The sequence below is a fragment of the Leguminivora glycinivorella genome, chromosome 25 (assembly GCF_023078275.1).
Source record: "Leguminivora glycinivorella isolate SPB_JAAS2020 chromosome 25, LegGlyc_1.1, whole genome shotgun sequence".
Classification (NCBI taxonomy): Eukaryota; Metazoa; Arthropoda; class Insecta; order Lepidoptera; family Tortricidae; genus Leguminivora; species Leguminivora glycinivorella.
This window is the reverse complement of record NC_062995.1, coordinates 11,952,787-11,972,155: the sequence shown is the minus strand read 5'-3', so window position 1 is coordinate 11,972,155 and position 19,369 is coordinate 11,952,787. Positions and strand designations below refer to the sequence as shown.

The 19,369-nt window shown below is 40.3% G+C and overlaps 2 protein-coding genes across 2 annotated transcripts; both read right to left on the bottom strand.

Annotated features, from left to right (window-relative positions):
• Window positions 1-186: 186 nt before the first annotated feature.
• Window positions 187-3,633, bottom strand: LOC125239229 (zinc finger protein 260-like). The gene has a single exon (XM_048146760.1). The coding sequence runs from the start codon at window positions 3,569-3,571 to the stop codon at window positions 1,751-1,753; it is 1,821 nt and encodes a 606-aa protein (XP_048002717.1). The 5' UTR covers window positions 3,572-3,633; the 3' UTR covers window positions 187-1,750.
• Window positions 3,571-14,907, bottom strand: LOC125239547 (zinc finger protein egl-43-like). The gene is made up of 4 exons (XM_048147162.1): window positions 14,568-14,907; window positions 5,294-5,437; window positions 3,644-3,819; window positions 3,571-3,579 (listed from the first exon to the last, which is right to left on the bottom strand). The coding sequence occupies exons 1-4, from the start codon at window positions 14,875-14,877 to the stop codon at window positions 3,571-3,573; spliced, it is 639 nt and encodes a 212-aa protein (XP_048003119.1). The 5' UTR covers window positions 14,878-14,907.
• Window positions 14,908-19,369: the final 4,462 nt, after the last annotated feature.

The following is a 19,369-nucleotide window of genomic DNA, read 5'->3' as shown; positions in this document are numbered from 1 at the left end:
TTAAATATTTGAGATATGAAATAAAATAATAATGGTAACTTACATTATCAAAATATCTACTACCACATGTAGTCGAAGTATGCGTAATTTTGCTGGCAAAGAAAAGTTGATTCACCCTATTACATTATCACTTTTATGCGCGTGTGCGTGCGTGCGTGCGTTCGCGTGTGTGTGTGTGTGTGACTATAGAAACGGATCGCATCGCGTATAATTAATTTACAATACATACACTTTTCGAACACTATACACCGTTCGTGATCAACGGGTAACTAGACGATATAATCCGTTTCCATAATTTTATTTCATGAGTAACTATCTCGCTACCGAAGACAATAATTTGTATTCTATGCCTTTCTCGGAAATACATAAATAAAACGTCGATTTCATTTACAACACGACGAATTAGCTAATTCGGCTTTATGAATAACGCCATAACAAACTTAATAAATAAAAGCATTTGAAGATTAATGAGACTGAACTACCTTTTTCATCACATTTGCTGTTTAAAGGTCTCATTGCGTCTACGTGCACTGAAGAATAATGTACTATGTTGTTCCCAAGGGAGTAATGGATAATAAAGGGGCGACAATGAAAAACGTTGATGATGATGTCAAAAAAATATAGATTTAGATTTATTTATTTCATGAAAAATTACACTACACTTCCTCGTAACGCCCACCATACAAAAAAAATCTAGAGAATTTTGATCCTAGTTGCATTTTAATTTGAGTTTCAGTTGTTCGAAAAATTTTAGAGACAAAAGAAATGTAACTTTATTTATTCACATGAAAGTTAGAATTCTAATGAACCCAAATGTACATCCCATTGCACATTGGGCGGCAAGAGGCTATAAATTTCTTACATGTCAAAATTATTTCTTATTACTACAAAGCGAATGTCAGTTGCCAATGTCAATGTCACTACCGTATTTCAGGCAATAAGGGCTGGTTTTCTTATAATTGGTAACAAACTATAGCCTTATCGACTTTAGTTCCAGCCCAGTTTGTATGATTGACAATTGATAAGATACCTAAAGCCTTATCTTTGTAATGGGGATTACGAATTGCTAGTAATCTGTGTGGACTATGATAATACACTAACACTTCACACATACAGTCAACCAATTGGAACCCTAGGCCACTGTACAACTATGTCATAGTGACGTTATAAATCAGATTGTAAGAAATCTCTTACTGCTTGTCATTTTGACATGGTTGTAGGACCTAGGGTTCCAATTGGTTGACTGTATGTAATCAACGAACGTAGAGTATAATCAACTAGAATATCGAATATAAAAGAAACAGCAGATTTAAGAATAAATTCTCCACGCTAACTCTAGAAGTTGCGTAAGTTTGTGCAGTGTGCATATGGCTACGAACCTTGGTCACGCCTGATTGGCTTATTGTGCGTCATTCTATGTCTTGCAATAGAACGCTCGTGGGCAGTAGCAAAACTACACAGATCACATCTAAAAGGCTTTATACCAGTGTGTTTCGATACATGAGCTTGTAAATCTTTTTTTTGGTAGCAAGCGTAGTTGCACCGGTTACAGTTATATGGCTTGTCACCAGTGTGTGTCTTCATATGTACTTGCAAAGTACTCTTTCGGCAGCTAGCGTAGCCACACAGGTCACATTTAAAGGGCTTTTCCCCAGTATGAATTCTGATATGAATTTTCATATAATCCTTGGCCTTGCAAGTATAGCTACACTGGTCACATTTATATAGCTTTTCACCAATCACCATTCTCTCATGAGTCATGACGTTGCAAATGCCTTATCTGGCTGCTAACATCGCTATCCTGGTCACGCCTGTTTGGCTTATTGTGCATCATTCTATGTCTTGCAATAGAACGCTCGTGGGCAGTAGCAAAACTACACAGATCACATCTAAAAGGCTTCATACCAGTGTGTTTCGATACATGAGCTTGTAAATCTTTTTTTTGGTAGCAAGCGTAGTTGCACCGGTTACAGTTATATGGCTTGTCACCAGTGTGTGTCCTCAAATGAACTCGCAAAGTACTCTTTCGGCGGCTAGCGTAGTCACACAGGTCACATTTAAATGGCTTTTCCCCAGTATGAATTCTGACATGAACTTTCATATAATCCTTAGCCTTGCAAGTAAAGCTACACTGGTTACATTTATATGGCTTGTCTCCAGTGTGTGTCCTAAAATGACCTTTTAATTTAGTTTTATACCAGGTAGCGTAGTTACAAAGGTCACATTTAAATGGCTTTTCGCCAGTGTGCTTCATACTACTCTCGGAACTGCAAGTATTGCTGCACGGGCCACTCATGTTTGGCTTATTGTGCGTCATTCTATGTCTTGTAATAGAACGCTCGTGGGCAGTAGCAAAACTACACATATCACATCTAAAAGGCTTCATACCAGTGTGTTTCGATACATGAGCTTGTAAATCTTTTTTTTGGTAGCAAGCGTAGTTGCATCGGTTACATTTGTATGGCTTATCACCAGTGTGTGTCTTTATATGTACTCGCAAATTACTCTTTCGGCAGCTAGCGTAGTCACACAGGTCACATTTAAAGGGCTTTTCCCCAGTATGAATTCTAATATGAACTTTCATATAATCCTTAGCCTTGCAAGTAAAGCTACACTGGTTACATTTATATGGCTTGTCTCCAGTGTGTGTCCTAAAATGACTTTTTAATTTAGTTTTATACCAGGTAGCGTAGTTACAAAGGTCACATTTAAATGGCTTTTCGCCAGTGTGCTTCATACTACTCTCGGAACTGCAAGTATTGCTGCACGGGCCACTCATGTTTGGCTCATTGTGCATCATTATATGTCTTGCAATAGAACGCTCGTGGGCAGTAGCAAAACTACACATATCACATCTAAAAGGCTTTATACCAGTGTGTTTCGATACATGAGCTTGTAAATCTTTTTTTTGGTAGCAAGCGTAGTTGCACCGGTTACATTTGTATGGCTTATCACCAGTGTGTGTCTTTATATGTACTCGCAAAGTACTCTTTCGGCAGCTAGCGTAGTCACACAGGTCACATTTAAAGGGCTTTTCCCCAGTATGAATTCTGATATGAATTTTCATATAATCCTTTGCCTTGCAAGTATAGCTACACTGGTCACATTTATATAGCTTTTCACCAATGTGTATTCTCTCATGACGTTGCAAATGCCTTATCTGGCTGCTAACATCGATACCCTGGTCATGCCTGTTTGGCTTATTGTGCATCATTCTATGTCTTGCAATAGAACGCTCGTGGGCAGTAGCAAAACTACACAGATCACATCTAAAAGGCTTCATACCAGTGTGTTTCGATACATGAGCTTGTAAATCTTTTCTTTGGGTGAAAGCGTAGTTGCATCGGTTACATTTATATGGCTTGTCACCAGTGTGTGTCCTCATATGTACTCGCAAAGTGCTCTTTCGGCCGCTAGCGTAGTCACACAGGTCACATTTAAAGGGCTTTTCCCCAGTATGAATTCTGATATGAATTTTCATGTAATCCTTGGCCTTGCTAGTAAAACTACAATGGTCACATTTGTAGCGCTTTTCACCAATGTGTATTCTCTTGTCACCAGTGTGTGTCATCAGATGAGCTTTTAAATGAGTTTGATAGCTGGTAGCGTAGTTACACTGGTCACACTTAAAGGGCTTTTGAGCTTTCATATTATCATTGGAGTTGCAAGCATAGTTACACTGGTCACACCTGTGCGGCCTCTCACTGGTGTGTTTACTCAAATGCTTAATTAAGCGCAGTTTCTTAACCGTCGTATATTTACAGTGCGCACATCTGTAGGTGTCGGTTCCTCCACTCGATTTCTCCTGTGGAGTTTGTCCTGCAACAAAAATTGGTTTATTTTACTAAACTTTACCACCGCGAGACAAAAGATAATCACTCACTGTAAATAAAAGAGACACGGCGATGTTTATAGCTACTCGCCCAGCGGTGAGCTATCAATATCGCCGTGTCTCTTTTATTTAAATACACCGGAGTGATTATCTTTGTCCGTTTTTATAGCCCAGCGGTTCTCAAACTTATTTTCCCATGGAACCTTTTTGGAAAGCAAAATATCTGACAGAACCCTTAAATTAAATAAAAAAATAAAATAGTTTATAGCAACCTTTATTTTAATAAGTCTTAATCATAATAGTAAAATCTAATCACTAGATTCTAATGTGAGGTATTACATGGAACTGTTTTTATTTTTACAATTGGGGAATCTTTGGTTATATGAAAGAGAGTTGAAGTCGCATATCAGTCAACCAAAATTCACACGGAGCCCCCAGAGAGGTTTTGCAGAGCCCTAGGGCACCGCGGAGCACATTTTTGAGTATGGCTGTTATAGCCGATAGCTCATAGCTTACTAGCTCCCGGTGGGACCAGTGCCTTACACAGACCTTATAGTGGTATTGAATTTAAGTCGGAACGGAAGGGGTCAATCAATACTAATATTATAAATGGGAAAGTGTGTGTGTCTGTTTGTTTGTCCGTCTTTCACGGTAAAACGGAGCTACGAATAGACGTGATTTTTTAAGTGGAGATAGTTGAAAGGATTGAGAGTGACATAGGCTACTTTTTGTCTCTTTCTAACGCGAGCGAAGCCGCGGGCAATAGCTAGTTCTCTATACAAACGTTCTCGACTATTTCCTACCTGGCTTTTCAAGCTGATTGAACAATGTGTTTTTTTAACACAGAGTATAATTATTTCAATTTGTAAGACTAGAGTCTTAAATACTCCAAGAGTCAAAACCATATAATTCAAATCCATACTAATATTATAAATGAGAAAGTGTGTGTTTCTGTTTGTTTGTCCGTCTTTCACGGTAAAACGGAGCGACAAATTGAAGTGATTTTTTAAGTGGAGATAGTTGAAGGGAAGGAGAGTGACATAGGCTACTTTATGTCTCTTTCTAACGCGAGCGAAGCCGCGGGCAAAAGCTAGTATTATATAAATGTTGCAAGTGGAAAACCTAGGCGAACTTTTCTAGATCAAATCGGGGAAATATTGCAAAAAGGCCAGGTGAGAAGTACACGAAACCGACGAGCGTGTATGAGAAACGTTATGAAAGTGTGTCAAGCGAAAGTGGTTTGTCAGGATCGTAGTAAATGGAAATCCGTGATCTCTGCCTACCCCTCTGGGAAACGGGCGTGACTGTACAGTCAAGTGTAAAAATATGGGTGTACACATCTTACTCAAAAATATGTCCTTAGTCCGGTGTAATAAGAGCGTAGTAGGTACCATATTTATGAGACGATTATTTCGATACGTATTTTTGCACTTGACTGTATGTATGTATATAAATGTTTACCTGATGCCATGTCCCGGTCTGTGCTGCACATGCCGGTGAGCAGAGTCTCCACAGCGAGGCGCTCCAGCCTCACGGAGCAGTCCCGCAGGAACGGTCTCCGAGGGACACATGACTGCCGCACTATTACGATCGCCCCGTCGGAAGCTGAAACCAGTGGCAGTTGAAATATTTGTGCAAATAGAATTATATTGACCGGGATGGAAATATTAAATAAATAAATATTAGAGGACATTCTTACACAGATTGACTGAGTCCCACGGTAAACGCATGATGGCTTGTGTTGCAGGTACTCAGACAACGATAAATTAATATATATAATATACTTGTACAAATACTTATATACATAGAAAACATCCATGACTCAGGAACAAATATCTGTGCTCATCACACAAATAAATGCCCTTACCGGGATTCGAACCCCGGGACCGTGGCGTAGCAGGCAGCGTCACTACGCGCTAGGCCAGACCGGTCGTCAAAATATAGATATAGACCGTGATTACCTTTTTCGCGCGAAGGAGGGCAGATCGCGCGCTGTCTATGCAACTTTGACATCCACCCGCCTTCGTCAGTTTTCCGTGATCATGATGCATGCAACTGCGTCGACATATCGGAAGCACGACAAAAATCAAAAAGGTAATCACGGTCTATATCCCGTCAATATAAGTCTAATGAAAATAACCGTGAATCATTCAAAACTCTGATTTGTGCAATATTATTACACAATACACAACTCAATAACAACACATCGTTACTAATATTGTTTTACTGACATTTATTTTAGTTATATTTGATTTAATTTCGCTTCCATGGTTTTCAATTAATTTATTTATTCTAATTTTGTAATGACATTGATAGAAAATTTAGTTTTGTAGAATACTAACCATATATTTAATTATTATGTAATTGCGTACTAACAACAATGATCTCAGTTGGTCCTTGAAATAAATGAATTGAATTGAATTGAATTGTTACTACGTCGGTGGCAAACAATCACAGGGTCCGTTTGATTGAAAGCGGTCACTGTCACCTATGGACGCCTGCAACTCAACGAGTGTCACGTGGGCGTTGCCAACCCATTAGAAACTTGTACACTTCTTTTTGCTGTGTTCAAGTACACGGCAAAAAGAGTGTACATGTTCTAAGGAGGGTTTCGGCTGACGACAACTCAAAAGACAATAGACGGAACAAATCAGTTCCGTAGGTCCTTCCGTCACCAGCACACTACACCCTCATTGAGCTCTGGCAGCTTTACTCACCGGCAGGAACACAACACTATGAGTAGGGTCTAGTGTTATTTGGCTGCGGTCTTCTGTAAGGCGGAGGTACTTCCCCAGTTGGGCTGATCTAGATTCGAGCGAGATGATATCCGCTGTGCTGTGCCCTACCACACAGCAGAATATCATTCGCTATGCCCTACCTCCTACAATTGTTTTTGTTTTCTGTTAACTTTAATGAAGGTTCTTTAGGTCTACAGTGGTGGGTAAAGTGCAGCCTGCAAAAGGGTTTTATCCGGCCTGCCGCCGGTCCTTCAAAATAGCGTTTGATATGGCCAGCAGTGTAGTAAAAACGCATTTTTAGTGTGAATTGGAACGCGTGTGTGTGCATTCTGGTGTACGACTTTTTTTTTATTGTCTTTATATATATTGATAACAGTCTGTTGTTATTTTTCCTGTAATGTTTTCACTTTTATTCTTTTGAACTGTTTGACCACTTTTCTCGTATGTGCTTTGCACTTCTTCTGTCTGTTGCCCTCCATGAATCTTTCTCACTTGATGGTCTCATGTCTCATCAGAAGAACAGCGCTTCAAGTCCCCAGCAACATGCTGAGATGAGGCCATTTCGTGGCACTTCATTCTCTTTCGTCTCGGTGTTATTATGTGTATTTTGTCTTGCCTATGTTCTCGAATAAATGTTTATTGTATTCTATTCTAAATCTGGCCTGCCTCTAAAATTCCTCCATATTTTGGCCCCAGTGAAAAAAGTTTGCCCACCACTAACTAAACTAGTGTCATGAAACAGAAACTTTTCCTGTTAAAGAGTTTAATAAAAAAAAAAATCAGCCCATCAATGACAACAACGTACAAGGCGAAGTCTGCAATATCCTTTTATAGCAGATAGCACCTTGTATGTTGTGGGTAAGGTGCATGTTTAATGATGAACTAATTGAGCGGACTGTAATTTAATAAAATATCTTTAAGACGAAATTGACAAAGATAACTCGAAATTTTAGAGATTTAAACAAACACTTACTGGGGAAAAAACAGTGCATATGTCACATACCTTTTAGCATGAGGTTCCAGTGGGTTGGTTTCAGCTCGCTTACCATCAGCCTTGGTATGCAAGGCGCACGTGCGGGCCCGGCTTACCGTCTCCTCGAGCCCAGAACTGTTCTTGGAGCAGAGCTTTCTTCCTGTCCACTTTGATAATGTGACTAGCACTGAGTTTAAACTTAATTTTACGATAATTATTGGGAAAATGTGACTTTAACTATTCAATTAGCAATAAATGGCAATTTTAATGCAGCGACGCGTTCGCAAGTTAGATCGAGAGCGAAAAGAATGTGAGGTAATGGCTACCGGAAATGATTAGTGCCGGGCTAAACACACCGGAAGCTAAAGACAAAATAGTGTTGTTTCTTTAAAAAACCGATATTCATACGAAAGTTGAACATACCGCTCACCTAAATATGCAATATTTACTCTACAAATAGTGCTAGAGTTCGACAAACTACTTAAAAACTATAATGTTAAACTAAGTGATAATACTAGAACGACGAAAGTTAATTTGAAAGTGGTAAAGGACACAGCTTCACAACTGGTCTTCTGTACTGACCAGTAGCAGTTTGAATTGTGACCACTCTACAGACACCGTCAACTCCGGGATGTAGAGCAACGATGCGCCCAAGGGGCCATTTTAAAGGGCTTGTTTGTTCGTTAATCAACAAGACCAAGGAACCCACGACAATGTTTGTATTTACTTTATTCCATTTAGTCCTCTGTTGTAGAGTATGGACGTACTCAGCGTGCCATCTACGCCAGAAGTCTTGATGCATTTTCTGTATCATTTTCCAACGATTACAGACACTTACTTTTTTATCTACAAGATTTTCCTCTGGGACAATCGACAACGGTTCCAGAGTTAAAAAATGGCCTGGAGTTAAGGCTGAGAGATCACTAGGATCCGAGCTAAGAGGTGTCAATGGACGAGAGTTGAGCATAGACTCAATCTGAGTCAGAATTGTATAAAATTCCTCGAAGGTTAACCTTTGATTACCTACAACCCGTGCGAGGTGAGTCTTAACCGAGCGTATCCCGGCTTCAGCTAATCCGTTAAAATGAGGCGTACCCGGAGGGTTAAACGAGAATTTAATTTCTTGGGCATCAGCAGCACCTTTCATGAGTGAACCAAGATAGTTACTAGCGCCCACAAAATTCCTACCCTGGTCAGAGACAATGTTACTGCATCGACCACGACGAGCGACAAACCGTTTAAGAACACAGAGGAAAGCTTCTGTCGACAACTCTGAAGCAAGCTCTATGTGAATGGCTTTGGTACTAGTACATACAAAAACACAGATGTAACCTTTGTACGTTTTCGCACCACGGCCACGACCGAAAGCGATATCAAATGGTCCTCCATAATCAATGGCGACACTCGAAAAAGGTTTAATTTGCGAGACGCGAAAAGTAGGCAAATTTCCCATAAGCGGCGGAGATGCCGCAGAGGGATTGGCACGAAAGCATTTCACGCAGCCTCCAATCACTGCCTGAATTGCTCGCTTTGGCGACAAAATCCAAAACGTTTGCGCAAGTAAATTTTGTAAAGTTTGGGCACCTGGATGTAAAAATCTTTTATGATATTCGTCAATTATTAAAATAGTGAGTCGGTGGGAGCGAGGCAATAAAATGGGATGTTTGACAGAAAATTTAATAGGAGAATTTGCCAAGCGACCGCCCACCCTGACAATACCCTGACTGTCAATGAATAATGAAAGCTTGCGCAAACCCTTTGGCAATGCGTTCAAACGATCCTCCCTTAATTGATTGATCTCTACACTGAACGAAGTGAGCTGCACATGTTTTACTAAAAACATGAGAGCTGCAGTGGTTTCAGCTGACTGTAGAGATCCGACAACTTTTCCATCCTTAGCTGACCGTAAAAAACGGAAACAGTAGGCTAACACACGCTTTAATGTGAAAAGCGAGGAGAACCTGCTAAGGACTTCATCAATTAAGTTAGGATCGGCCGTCACGAGTAAGCTACAAATACGTTGTTCCTCTACAATACAGTCATTGCTTGGATCGTGCAAAGGTGAGCAAGGCCAATCCTTCTCTTCCTTTACCAACCACGACGGACCCTTCCACCAAATATCACACTCTACCAAATCTTCAGGCAGTAACCCCCTGGATCCTGCATCAGCAGGATTGTGGTGTGTACTGACGTGACGCCAGCGATCAGGAGCAACAAGATCCTGGATATGGCTCACACGATTTGCAACAAATGTTTTCCAGCGTGAAGGGCACGACTTGATCCAAGCTAACGTTACGGTCGAGTCTGACCATGCAAATATTTCCTGAACAACATAGAGAGGTTTTAATGCCTCTTGTGTTGACTGCATCAGGTCTGCCAACAACACGGCAGCCTGCAGTTCCAATCGAGGAATTGATAATTTACGCAGAGGCGCAACCTTACTTTTGGCACAGCAAAGCTCTACAAAAGTAGAGCCTTGTGTGTCATCGACACGACAGAAGACGACAGCAGCGTAACCACGCTCCGACACATCACAAAATCCATGCAATTGTAATGAAACAAACGAATGGATGATGCGACGGGGAATAACGACAGATTTCAACGACGGAAGTTGATCGGTAAATTTCATCCATTCTGATGTGATTGCTTCTGGAACATCATCGTCCCATTGCACCCCAGATGACCACAAGACCTGCATTAAATATTTAGCGTGAAACGTGACAGGACATAAGAATCCTAGCGGGTCATATATGCGCGCTATATTCGATAAAATAGTACGTTTAGTACATTTCTGATCACGTGGTGTTGCAACCTCAAATTGGAACGAATCTGTTTGTGGACGCCATAACAATCCCAATATTTTAAGGGACAAATCCGAAAGTTCATCAAAATGTTTAAAATCACTCGAATACAACTCAGAAGATGGAAGGTCAACGATAAAACCTTTATGGTTGGAGGTCCATTTTCTCAAATGGAACCCACCCGACGACAAAATTTCAGATAAATCTGATCTAATTTTTAAAGCTTGCTCAATAGAGTCAGCGCCTGTCACGACATCATCAACATAAATGTCTCTCCCAAGCACTTGTGACCCTTCAGGATAGGAGTCAGCAGTGTCCTCCGCTATCTGTGCTATTGTGCGCAAAGCTTGATACGGAGCCGATTTCACACCATAAGTTACCGTCCGCAAACGATAGTCTTTAACTGGGCCGTCAGTCGAAGGTCGCCACAATATCCGCTGATACTCAGCGTCCTCGTTTGGCACGAGGATTTGACGATACATGGCCTTTATGTCACCCGTAAAGACTATTTTATGCCATCGAAACCTAGTAAGGACATCAAAAATATTAGTTTGTAACTTAGGTCCAGCTAGTAGTGTATCATTAAGCGAAATCCCATTGCTGTCACGACAACTTGCGTCAAAAACGGCTCTCAGAGGTGTACTGACAGATTCGGGGCGCAAAATACCATGATGTGGGATGTAATTAAAATTCCCGACACTAGAGACAGGCGGCGCAACCTGCTCCATATGACCACTGACCTCATACTCTTCCATAAAGGAGGCATAAGCTTTACGAAAATCCGCATGCTTTGTAAGCTTGCGTTCCAACGAAAAAAATCTCCGCATTGCAATTTCACGAGTGTGCGAAAAGGTAGGCTTGTTCGAAGGATCGACGAAAGGTAGAGGTACCTCGAACCGGCCTTCACTCGTGCGACAATAATTTGCACGGAAGTTATCTTCACATAGTTGATCCTCTTTTGACAAGATAGGTTTACTCGGACCACAAATATTTTCTAGTTCCCAGAACCTTTTAAGAGAATCATCCAACGACAGCGACAAGTTTGATTGTGAAGCATTCGACACGAAAAAACAATCTTTCCGACAATTAGTGAAAGATTGTGTACGAGAGGCATAACAGTCACCCATCAGAACCCATCCGAAAACAGTCTCCAAAGCCTTTGACTGCCCCTTCCGGCCCTCCTTCTTACCACTTAAAATGGAAGATGCAAAGATCTCTGCATTTAAGAGTAAATCTATTGGGCCCGGCTTCGCAAAGTCAGGGTCAGCGAGAGGTAGACCTTGAATGTGATGCCATTCCGATGTATTGACTCTATAGTATGGTTGCTCCGGACAGATAACTGGAAGCACTGACGCTTGGAAGTCAAAATTAACCATTTCTGATCCAATAGGTTTAACAGAGCATGATAACATACCCTTAGGTGCAACTTCAGATAGTCCAATTCCAGTAATTGGCTCGCTAGTATCATCTACCTGTAAACCTAATCTTCGAGCACAGTCATGGGAAATAAAATTGACACCACTAGCACCGTCCAAAAGAGCACGAGCTATTTGATAATTGCCTGAACTATCCCGAACAGCTACCCGAGCAGTAGCAAATAAAACTAATCCATTACTTTGGACCGACGTCAAAGTCACTTTGCTATTTAAACCGCTCACCGTTGGCTGAGGTGCTGGTTCAGCCTCTGGCGAAGCCGGTTCCCTTTTTCCAAAGTGTAATAAAGTGTTGTGGGAACAACCGCATATACTGCACCGACAATCTGATTGACATTGTTTGACTTTATGAGTTTTGGAGAAACAACAAACACACAAGCCCTTGTTTTTCACCACCTTAAACCGCTCCGAAGTGTCTAAAACTTTAAATTTTTTACAATTCTCTAAGTTATGCAGTTCAGTACAGAAAACACATATATTTTGTTGTGTGGCAACTAGTGTTACCTTGCCTTTACCTTTAATGGCACTTGTTACGGGCTTAACCTCCGTTACTTCCAGAGCGCGGACTTGTTTTTCAACAAACTCTTGTAGCAATTCAAACTTTGGAATTTCATTGGAATTGAACTCGAGGAGGAAGGCCTCCCGAGTCGCCTTGTCCAATTTTCCCCACAACAGATGAAATAACATAAAGTTTTTATCGGGTAAGTCGAACCTTTCTAACACTTGTAATGTTTCTCTAAAAACACGATGAACTTTTTCTAATTCAGTTGAAGACTTGGTCTTCACCTGTTCACAAAGTAAAATCTTTTCATAGTACCCAAAGGCAATTTGCCGTTTTCTATTGTAAAAATTGTTTAAAGCATTGTAAGCATCCATGTAACTGTTGTCCGAAATTGGGTAATTCTTAATCAAATCTAAAGCCTTACCTTGACACGATGTCATAAGATAATGCAGCTTTTCAATGTTCGAAATATTCCTTTTATGAATTAAGGAATCAAAGAGTTCCTTAAATGACAACCAATTGTGCAAGGAGCCATCAAATGGTTTCACAACAATTTTAGGTAACTTCGCTGAATTATTATCACTACTATCTTGTTTGTCAACAGTTTCATGTTTGCTTGTAATGACAGGCTCAGCTTTCCTTAACCTTGTCAAGATTGACTTTACTTTTTGTTCAAAATCGACAGTAACCGAGAACTCCGTATTTACATCCTTTGTTTTCTTCATTATAGCCTTTTGGGCACGATGAAAGTCTTCAACTATTGGGTTTAAGTCGGCCGCGACATAACCCTCTAAATCTATACAATCAAAGATTAACTCTAACCGCATAACCGCGTAATTGCGTTCAACCCTATCCATGTCAACGTCTCTATTGCTCACATCAATGTCCGACATTTTTCACGTAATAATCACTGTAGATTTATCGAAAAACGAGAACGAAAATATAAATAAACAGTTTACGTTACTCAATAAAATTAACTTGTTGACTTTGACAATGACAGATGAGATGACAACCGAATTGTTGCCATACACCAAAGCATAGACTAAGACCGAACGAGATGAGCGGATTGAACGAACTGTCACACTGCTACCAACCTAAATTCTACTATAAAAGTCACACTTCCGGTCAGCCATTAACCGAATCGAGAATTAAAGTTTTACCCACCAATTTATTAGAAAAATATTACGACACGACAAATTTGATATTTTACTAAAAATAGGTAACTTTTCAACGGATCCGGCCGAAGGAACAAATGTTTAATGATGAACTAATTGAGCGGACTGTAATTTAATAAAATATCTTTAAGACGAAATTGACAAAGATAACTCGAAATTTTAGAGATTTAAACAAACACTTACTGGGGAAAAAACAGTGCATATGTCACATACCTTTTAGCATGAGGTTCCAGTGGGTTGGTTTCAGCTCGCTTACCATCAGCCTTGGTATGCAAGGCGCACGTGCGGGCCCGGCTTACCGTCTCCTCGAGCCCAGAACTGTTCTTGGAGCAGAGCTTTCTTCCTGTCCACTTTGATAATGTGACTAGCACTGAGTTTAAACTTAATTTTACGATAATTATTGGGAAAATGTGACTTTAACTATTCAATTAGCAATAAATGGCAATTTTAATGCAGCGACGCGTTCGCAAGTTAGATCGAGAGCGAAAAGAATGTGAGGTAATGGCTACCGGAAATGATTAGTGCCGGGCTAAACACACCGGAAGCTAAAGACAAAATAGTGTTGTTTCTTTAAAAAACCGATATTCATACGAAAGTTGAACAGTGCAATTTTCTGAAAAAAATAATTGCAGATTGTACCCTAAAAAAAATCGCTGTCAATAGAAATTGTCAATAATGTAAACAAACCATTATATAAAATATCAATATTCTAGCACAATGTTATTATTTTAAAGGTTGAGGATCATAATGTGATATGAATTGATTAAATAACACATGGATTTAGCCAGTATCTGATGAGTTACAATGGAAATTAAAGACATTTTGACTGCAAGGTTTGTTTACATTATTCACAAGTTCTATTGACGGCGACTTTTACATGGTTTTGTCAACGCCATATTAAAATACAATTTGGTATAACCAACCGTACCGCCTACCGGCCGGTTCCTGGCAGGCAATTATGGTCGCGCGATAAATGATAAAACATCTGGCCGTCCCTATCGCAATCACTTACTAATTGTGCGATAGGGACGGCCTGATATTTTATCGTCTATCGCGCGACCATGCTACCCGTGCAGCACGGTTGAGGAGTTAACAAAATGGCCGACAACATACCTGCTGATGCGTGTCGCTCCACTAGCTCGGGGCCGAGCACGAGCTCGTCCTTCACCGCGTGGCCGGCGTACAGCTCCGCCGCCGCGCACGCGCTGGCTGACTCCTCTTTTACACTCACTTCTGAGCTCGATGGCTCACTGTTTATACACACACCATCGGATCTAGGTTCGTCCTTGACGCACACATCGTCCAGCAAATGCTCCATTTTCACAGACACTGCGATCGTCGATAAATCCGTTATACACACATCCTCACAGGCCTTGGACTTCTTGCAAACATGTTCTGTGCCCTGTAAAGCCGGCGACTCCATCGTAAGCACTTAAAACACTATTTGGGGGCATTGACGACGGCTGAAGCAAGTCCAAAAAAAACTATGACAGATATGTCGAATATGTCAATGTCACTTGTGTTACTGTCAGTGCAAAGATCTTTACAGGGGACAGCTCAATCACATTTTTTGCCATACGAAATTAAACCTTATTACTGAAACAGAAAGTCGATCGTATCAGACTAGCGAAAACGGTCCACATGAGAGGGCATTGTTTGGGCTGGTGTCCCTCTCGCACGTGTTGCCAGTGTTAATGAGGTTCCCATATTAGTAGTATTTTTATCTGTATATTACCTGACTTTATAACTTCTTATTTTATTTTAATGTTATATTCAAACTAGGGTTTCGATATATTTCAAAAAATTTGAAAATAATTATAATGTAATTATTTTGATGCCAGTAAATCAAAGATTTGTATAATTAAAAAATACTTTCAATTGGGTGTTAGTAGATTTAGTAGTAACTTTGAAAATTGACTGGTATCCCCAATTTATGACAGTGATGACGTCACTAGATAATGTTGACATTGTCAGCAAGTGCGAGAGGGACACCAGCCCAAACAATTACCTCTCATGTGGACACACTTTTTGACCTAACTAAACAATCTAGTTTAATAATTCTAAATCTATGCGTCATTCAAATAATTTTGGCAGTGGCAATAAGTGCGAGAGGGACACCAGCCCCAACTTTACCCTCTCATGTGGACACACTTTTTGGCCTAACAACTCAATCTAGCTTAACAATATATAAATCTATGGTTATTTGTAAAAAAAAAAACTGTATGTCATCTGTCAACATCAACATCAACACCCGACTGTCAGGCGGAGACAGTATCCTGCTCCACTCTAAAAATTGTTATTGCTTCACTCTTTTAAATTAATATTATGGCTTTAAAGGGTTGTTAATGGTATATGAAAGTATTTGTTGTAGTTTGTAGCAAGCGCCCTTCATGCATTTGAATCTGCAAATCATGGGTACAGTAACGGAAACTGCCGGCAAACTTTCGACAAAGCAGAGCGATCTGTTTTGTTGTCGAGCGTGTCTGGCGACGGAGGAAAAGTTATTGAATATTCATGAAAACAAGCTCGTTGAAGAATTCTTCCGTGTAACAGGGTTCGTTGTGAGTATTTATTTTGTATTTGACCAAAATCAAAGTAAAACTCTTTGCTAGTGTTCTTTTTTGGTTGAGATAATGTGTAGTACAGTCAAGTGCAAAAATACGTATCGAAATAATCGTCTCATAAATATGGTACTACGCTCTTATTACACCGGACTAAGATGCTATAGAACATATTTTTGAGTAAGATGTGTACACCCATATTTTTACACTTGACTGTACAGAGAGTATAGGTTATTAGGGTTCCGTACCAAAAAGGTACAAAGGAACCCTTATGGTGCGACTCTGTCCGTCTGTCTATTTTTTAGTTCATTAAGAAATCTGGCCTTGTGACAATGAAATTTTAAAATTTCTCCAACATTTTTCTTTCATCCGTTAAGCATTCCACGAAAACGTTTACCACTGACCAGTACAAACGCGAATTTTCTGCAAATTGGCTGGTGTAAAAAGACCTTTCTCTAAGGTAACTGATTTCATGCCTTAACCACCGAAAAAAAGGGTAATGTGCCGTGTGGTGACTGGTTAAGAATTTCACTGCCCCCTTACTTCCCGTGGGTGAGAGATGGGTTAAATTGTTGTGTAAGCGAGAGGCTGGCAACCTGTCACTGCAATGTCACAATTGGATTTCTGAAAGAATTCTTTTTGCCAAGAGTGGCACTGAAACTTAGTAGTTCATGTGTTCTGCCTACCGTTTTATGGGATTCAGGCGTGATTATATGTAAGAATGTATGTAAAAAAGTTGCAATACACGAAAAATAATGTGTTTGTGCGGGACAGCCCATGGAATGCTCTCAATGTTGAAGTTGACTATAGGCTTTGATTGTAGCAAAGAGGATTGAGTATTATAGAGAGTTACTGTCAAAGTAAAATGTGCAATCACAGTTGTTAACGCCCTGACTGGCAACACAGACAGGATAGCCAACCTCCGGTCACCCCGCTGATCCAATGAGCAGCGGCCAGAGCCTCGAGCTGCCGGACCAATAGGAATGAAGACTGAAGCGCCGCGGTTTTCCCCCGTCGCGACACTATAAAAGCACGGTGCGCGGCACCAGCGTCCCTTTTTTTACTAATCGAAAACTCAAACATTTTGGCGACCGTGACAGGACACGTGCGGAGAGAGGAACTCTAAATTTTTATAGCCACCTCAAGACAACGGCCATCTTGGCGGAACGGGTTGGGCCTGGAGCAGAAGAAGACGTCGCAAGCCAGAAAAGGGACATCGCCGCCAGCCGAATATCAAGTTCCCGAAGTCTCCTGGGGGACAGCTGCGGCGAACAAAGAAAAAACCTGACGAGCGTCGAAGGCGCGGCACCCGGCGGCAGCGTGTGGCGGCTGGCGAGTTTTTAAGGAAAGTGCCGTGAGAAGTGCCCATACCCACCTAATTCTGTTTCCCCGAATTTCTTAATTAGCCCTAGTCTTTTTTCCAATTTAAATTCATTTTCCAATTTACAAACCTTAAATTTAAATTCATTCCAACCCAACTTAGCTAACATCAATTTATATATCTACCTACTTACTCAACTTTGAACTCGTAAACAACTTAACCTCTATTTGACCTTTACCCGTACTGACTTGACAACCTTACTTTAAATTCAAATTTCACTAGTTCCCCATCAATCTAAAATTAGGAGAGAGCTCGCTGCGTATTATTGCCTTCATTTGTGTTTTAGTTTCAGAACGCATCTGCAAATTGTCAGTGTGACGTTAACCTCAAAAGCCACGCTGGCACATAAACGTTGCTATAGCATAGCTTAACGCATACTGCATTTCGAGTTTTTTCTGCTTAAAACAGTAAAGTGCATTGTTCTTTCCATACTTTAATTTAAAAATTGAGTTTCGTTTAAAGTTTAATAGAAATTGCATATGCCATCCTTATTTTGTGATAAAAACGTAAGGTGATAAATTCATTTGCAATCAAAGGCACTGCTTTCTTTAAAAAGGTGAATTTAAACTCAACTGTATCTATTTCTTTCTAATTACGCTGACGCAAAGTGGTTCTATTCTAACATCGCGCCTTCTTGCATCTTGGTTTGTGTTCGCTTATGCACAGTTTCGTTTGCACAATTTCAGTGGATTCCGTGGACAACCGTCGCAGTGCGTGTCGCGTGCCACATCTGTAGTGCCACGCCCATACCTGCCACCACGTGGCAAGTTGTCCAAGGGACTGCTGCCGCAACACACCTCGGCCTAGCTGTTGAAGTTTAAAAGGCGCGTAAGCTGTTTTCACATTTTTATTTCTAACGTGGATAACTTTAAACTTGACATTTTATTTTTAAAATTGTATTTGACTTGTTTGCTAGCCCAGTTAAAAACATAATTCAACATGGCTGAGGCAGCTAAAAGGGAGGCTCTTCTAGCAGAATTGCGTACTAAACGCGGATCGATTAAAGGTCAAGTTTCCAAATTCCGCATTTACTTAGACAAAATTTCAGATGATGAAGTGTTATCAGGTGTTAAATTCAATGAGCTGACCTTAAGATTAAACAAGGTTATAGAGTTATCCACGCGACTTGACGAGCTGCAAACTTCAATCGAAATTGCTAATTTTGAAAATTTAGACACTGAACTTGCAGAACGGGACAACAATGAAACCCATATCAATAATGCTATAGCTGCAGCTCAGTGTATTCTTGAACGCTCTCAAGCTCAAAAACCCTGTCCAGAGACTTCTGTCAGAACATGTTCATCGAACGGCTGTCATTCTGAGCATCTCGGCTTCAAGCTTCCTCAAATTAAAATCTCTAAATTTGATGGTTCATATTATAAGTGGATGGAATTTAAGGACCTTTATGAATCTTTAATTCACAATAATGATCACATTAAACCTATTCATAAATTCCATTATCTGAGCTCTTATCTTGAAGGGGATGCGGCCAGAGTGATAGCAAACTTAGAAGTCTCCGCTAACAATTATACTGAAGCCTGGAAAATTTTGTGTGACAGGTTCAGTAATAAAAGACAGCTGATTACTAACCATTTAAATTCTCTATTTAATTTAGAACCTATACAGCGAGAATCGGATAAGGCCTTAAGGTTCCTTAATGATCATGTAGTTAAAAATCTCCGGGCCCTAAAGACATTAGGTCAACCGACAGAGCATTGGGATACAATTTTAGTTCACCTATTGACGGCTAAGTTAGACGTCAATACTAATGCAAAATGGGAAGAACATAGGAACACTCTCAAAGAGTGGCCATCACTCGATGACTTTAGGGGATTTCTTAGTAATCGTGCAGACATCTTAGAAAATCTGTATCGCTCTAGGAGAGAAAAACAATCTAACCACAAGCCAGAGCCTGTGGCCAATAAAACTTCATTTAAACATGATAAAAACATAAAAACATTCGTGATTTCAGA

Bases quoted from the DNA above. Each gene is read 5' to 3' on its own strand.
- LOC125239229 (XM_048146760.1), bottom strand. From the start codon at position 3,571: ATGACACACACTGGTGACAAGAGAATACACATTGGTGAAAAGCGCTAC.
- LOC125239547 (XM_048147162.1), bottom strand. From the start codon at position 14,877: ATGGAGTCGCCGGCTTTACAGGGCACAGAACATGTTTGCAAGAAGTCC. The intron at 5,438-14,567 runs GTATGTTGTCGG...CACTGGTTTCAG, and splicing joins GGAGCGACACGCATCAGCAG to CTTCCGACGGGGCGATCGTA. The intron at 3,820-5,293 runs GTAAACATTTAT...TTTTTGTTGCAG, and splicing joins AGACCGGGACATGGCATCAG to GACAAACTCCACAGGAGAAA.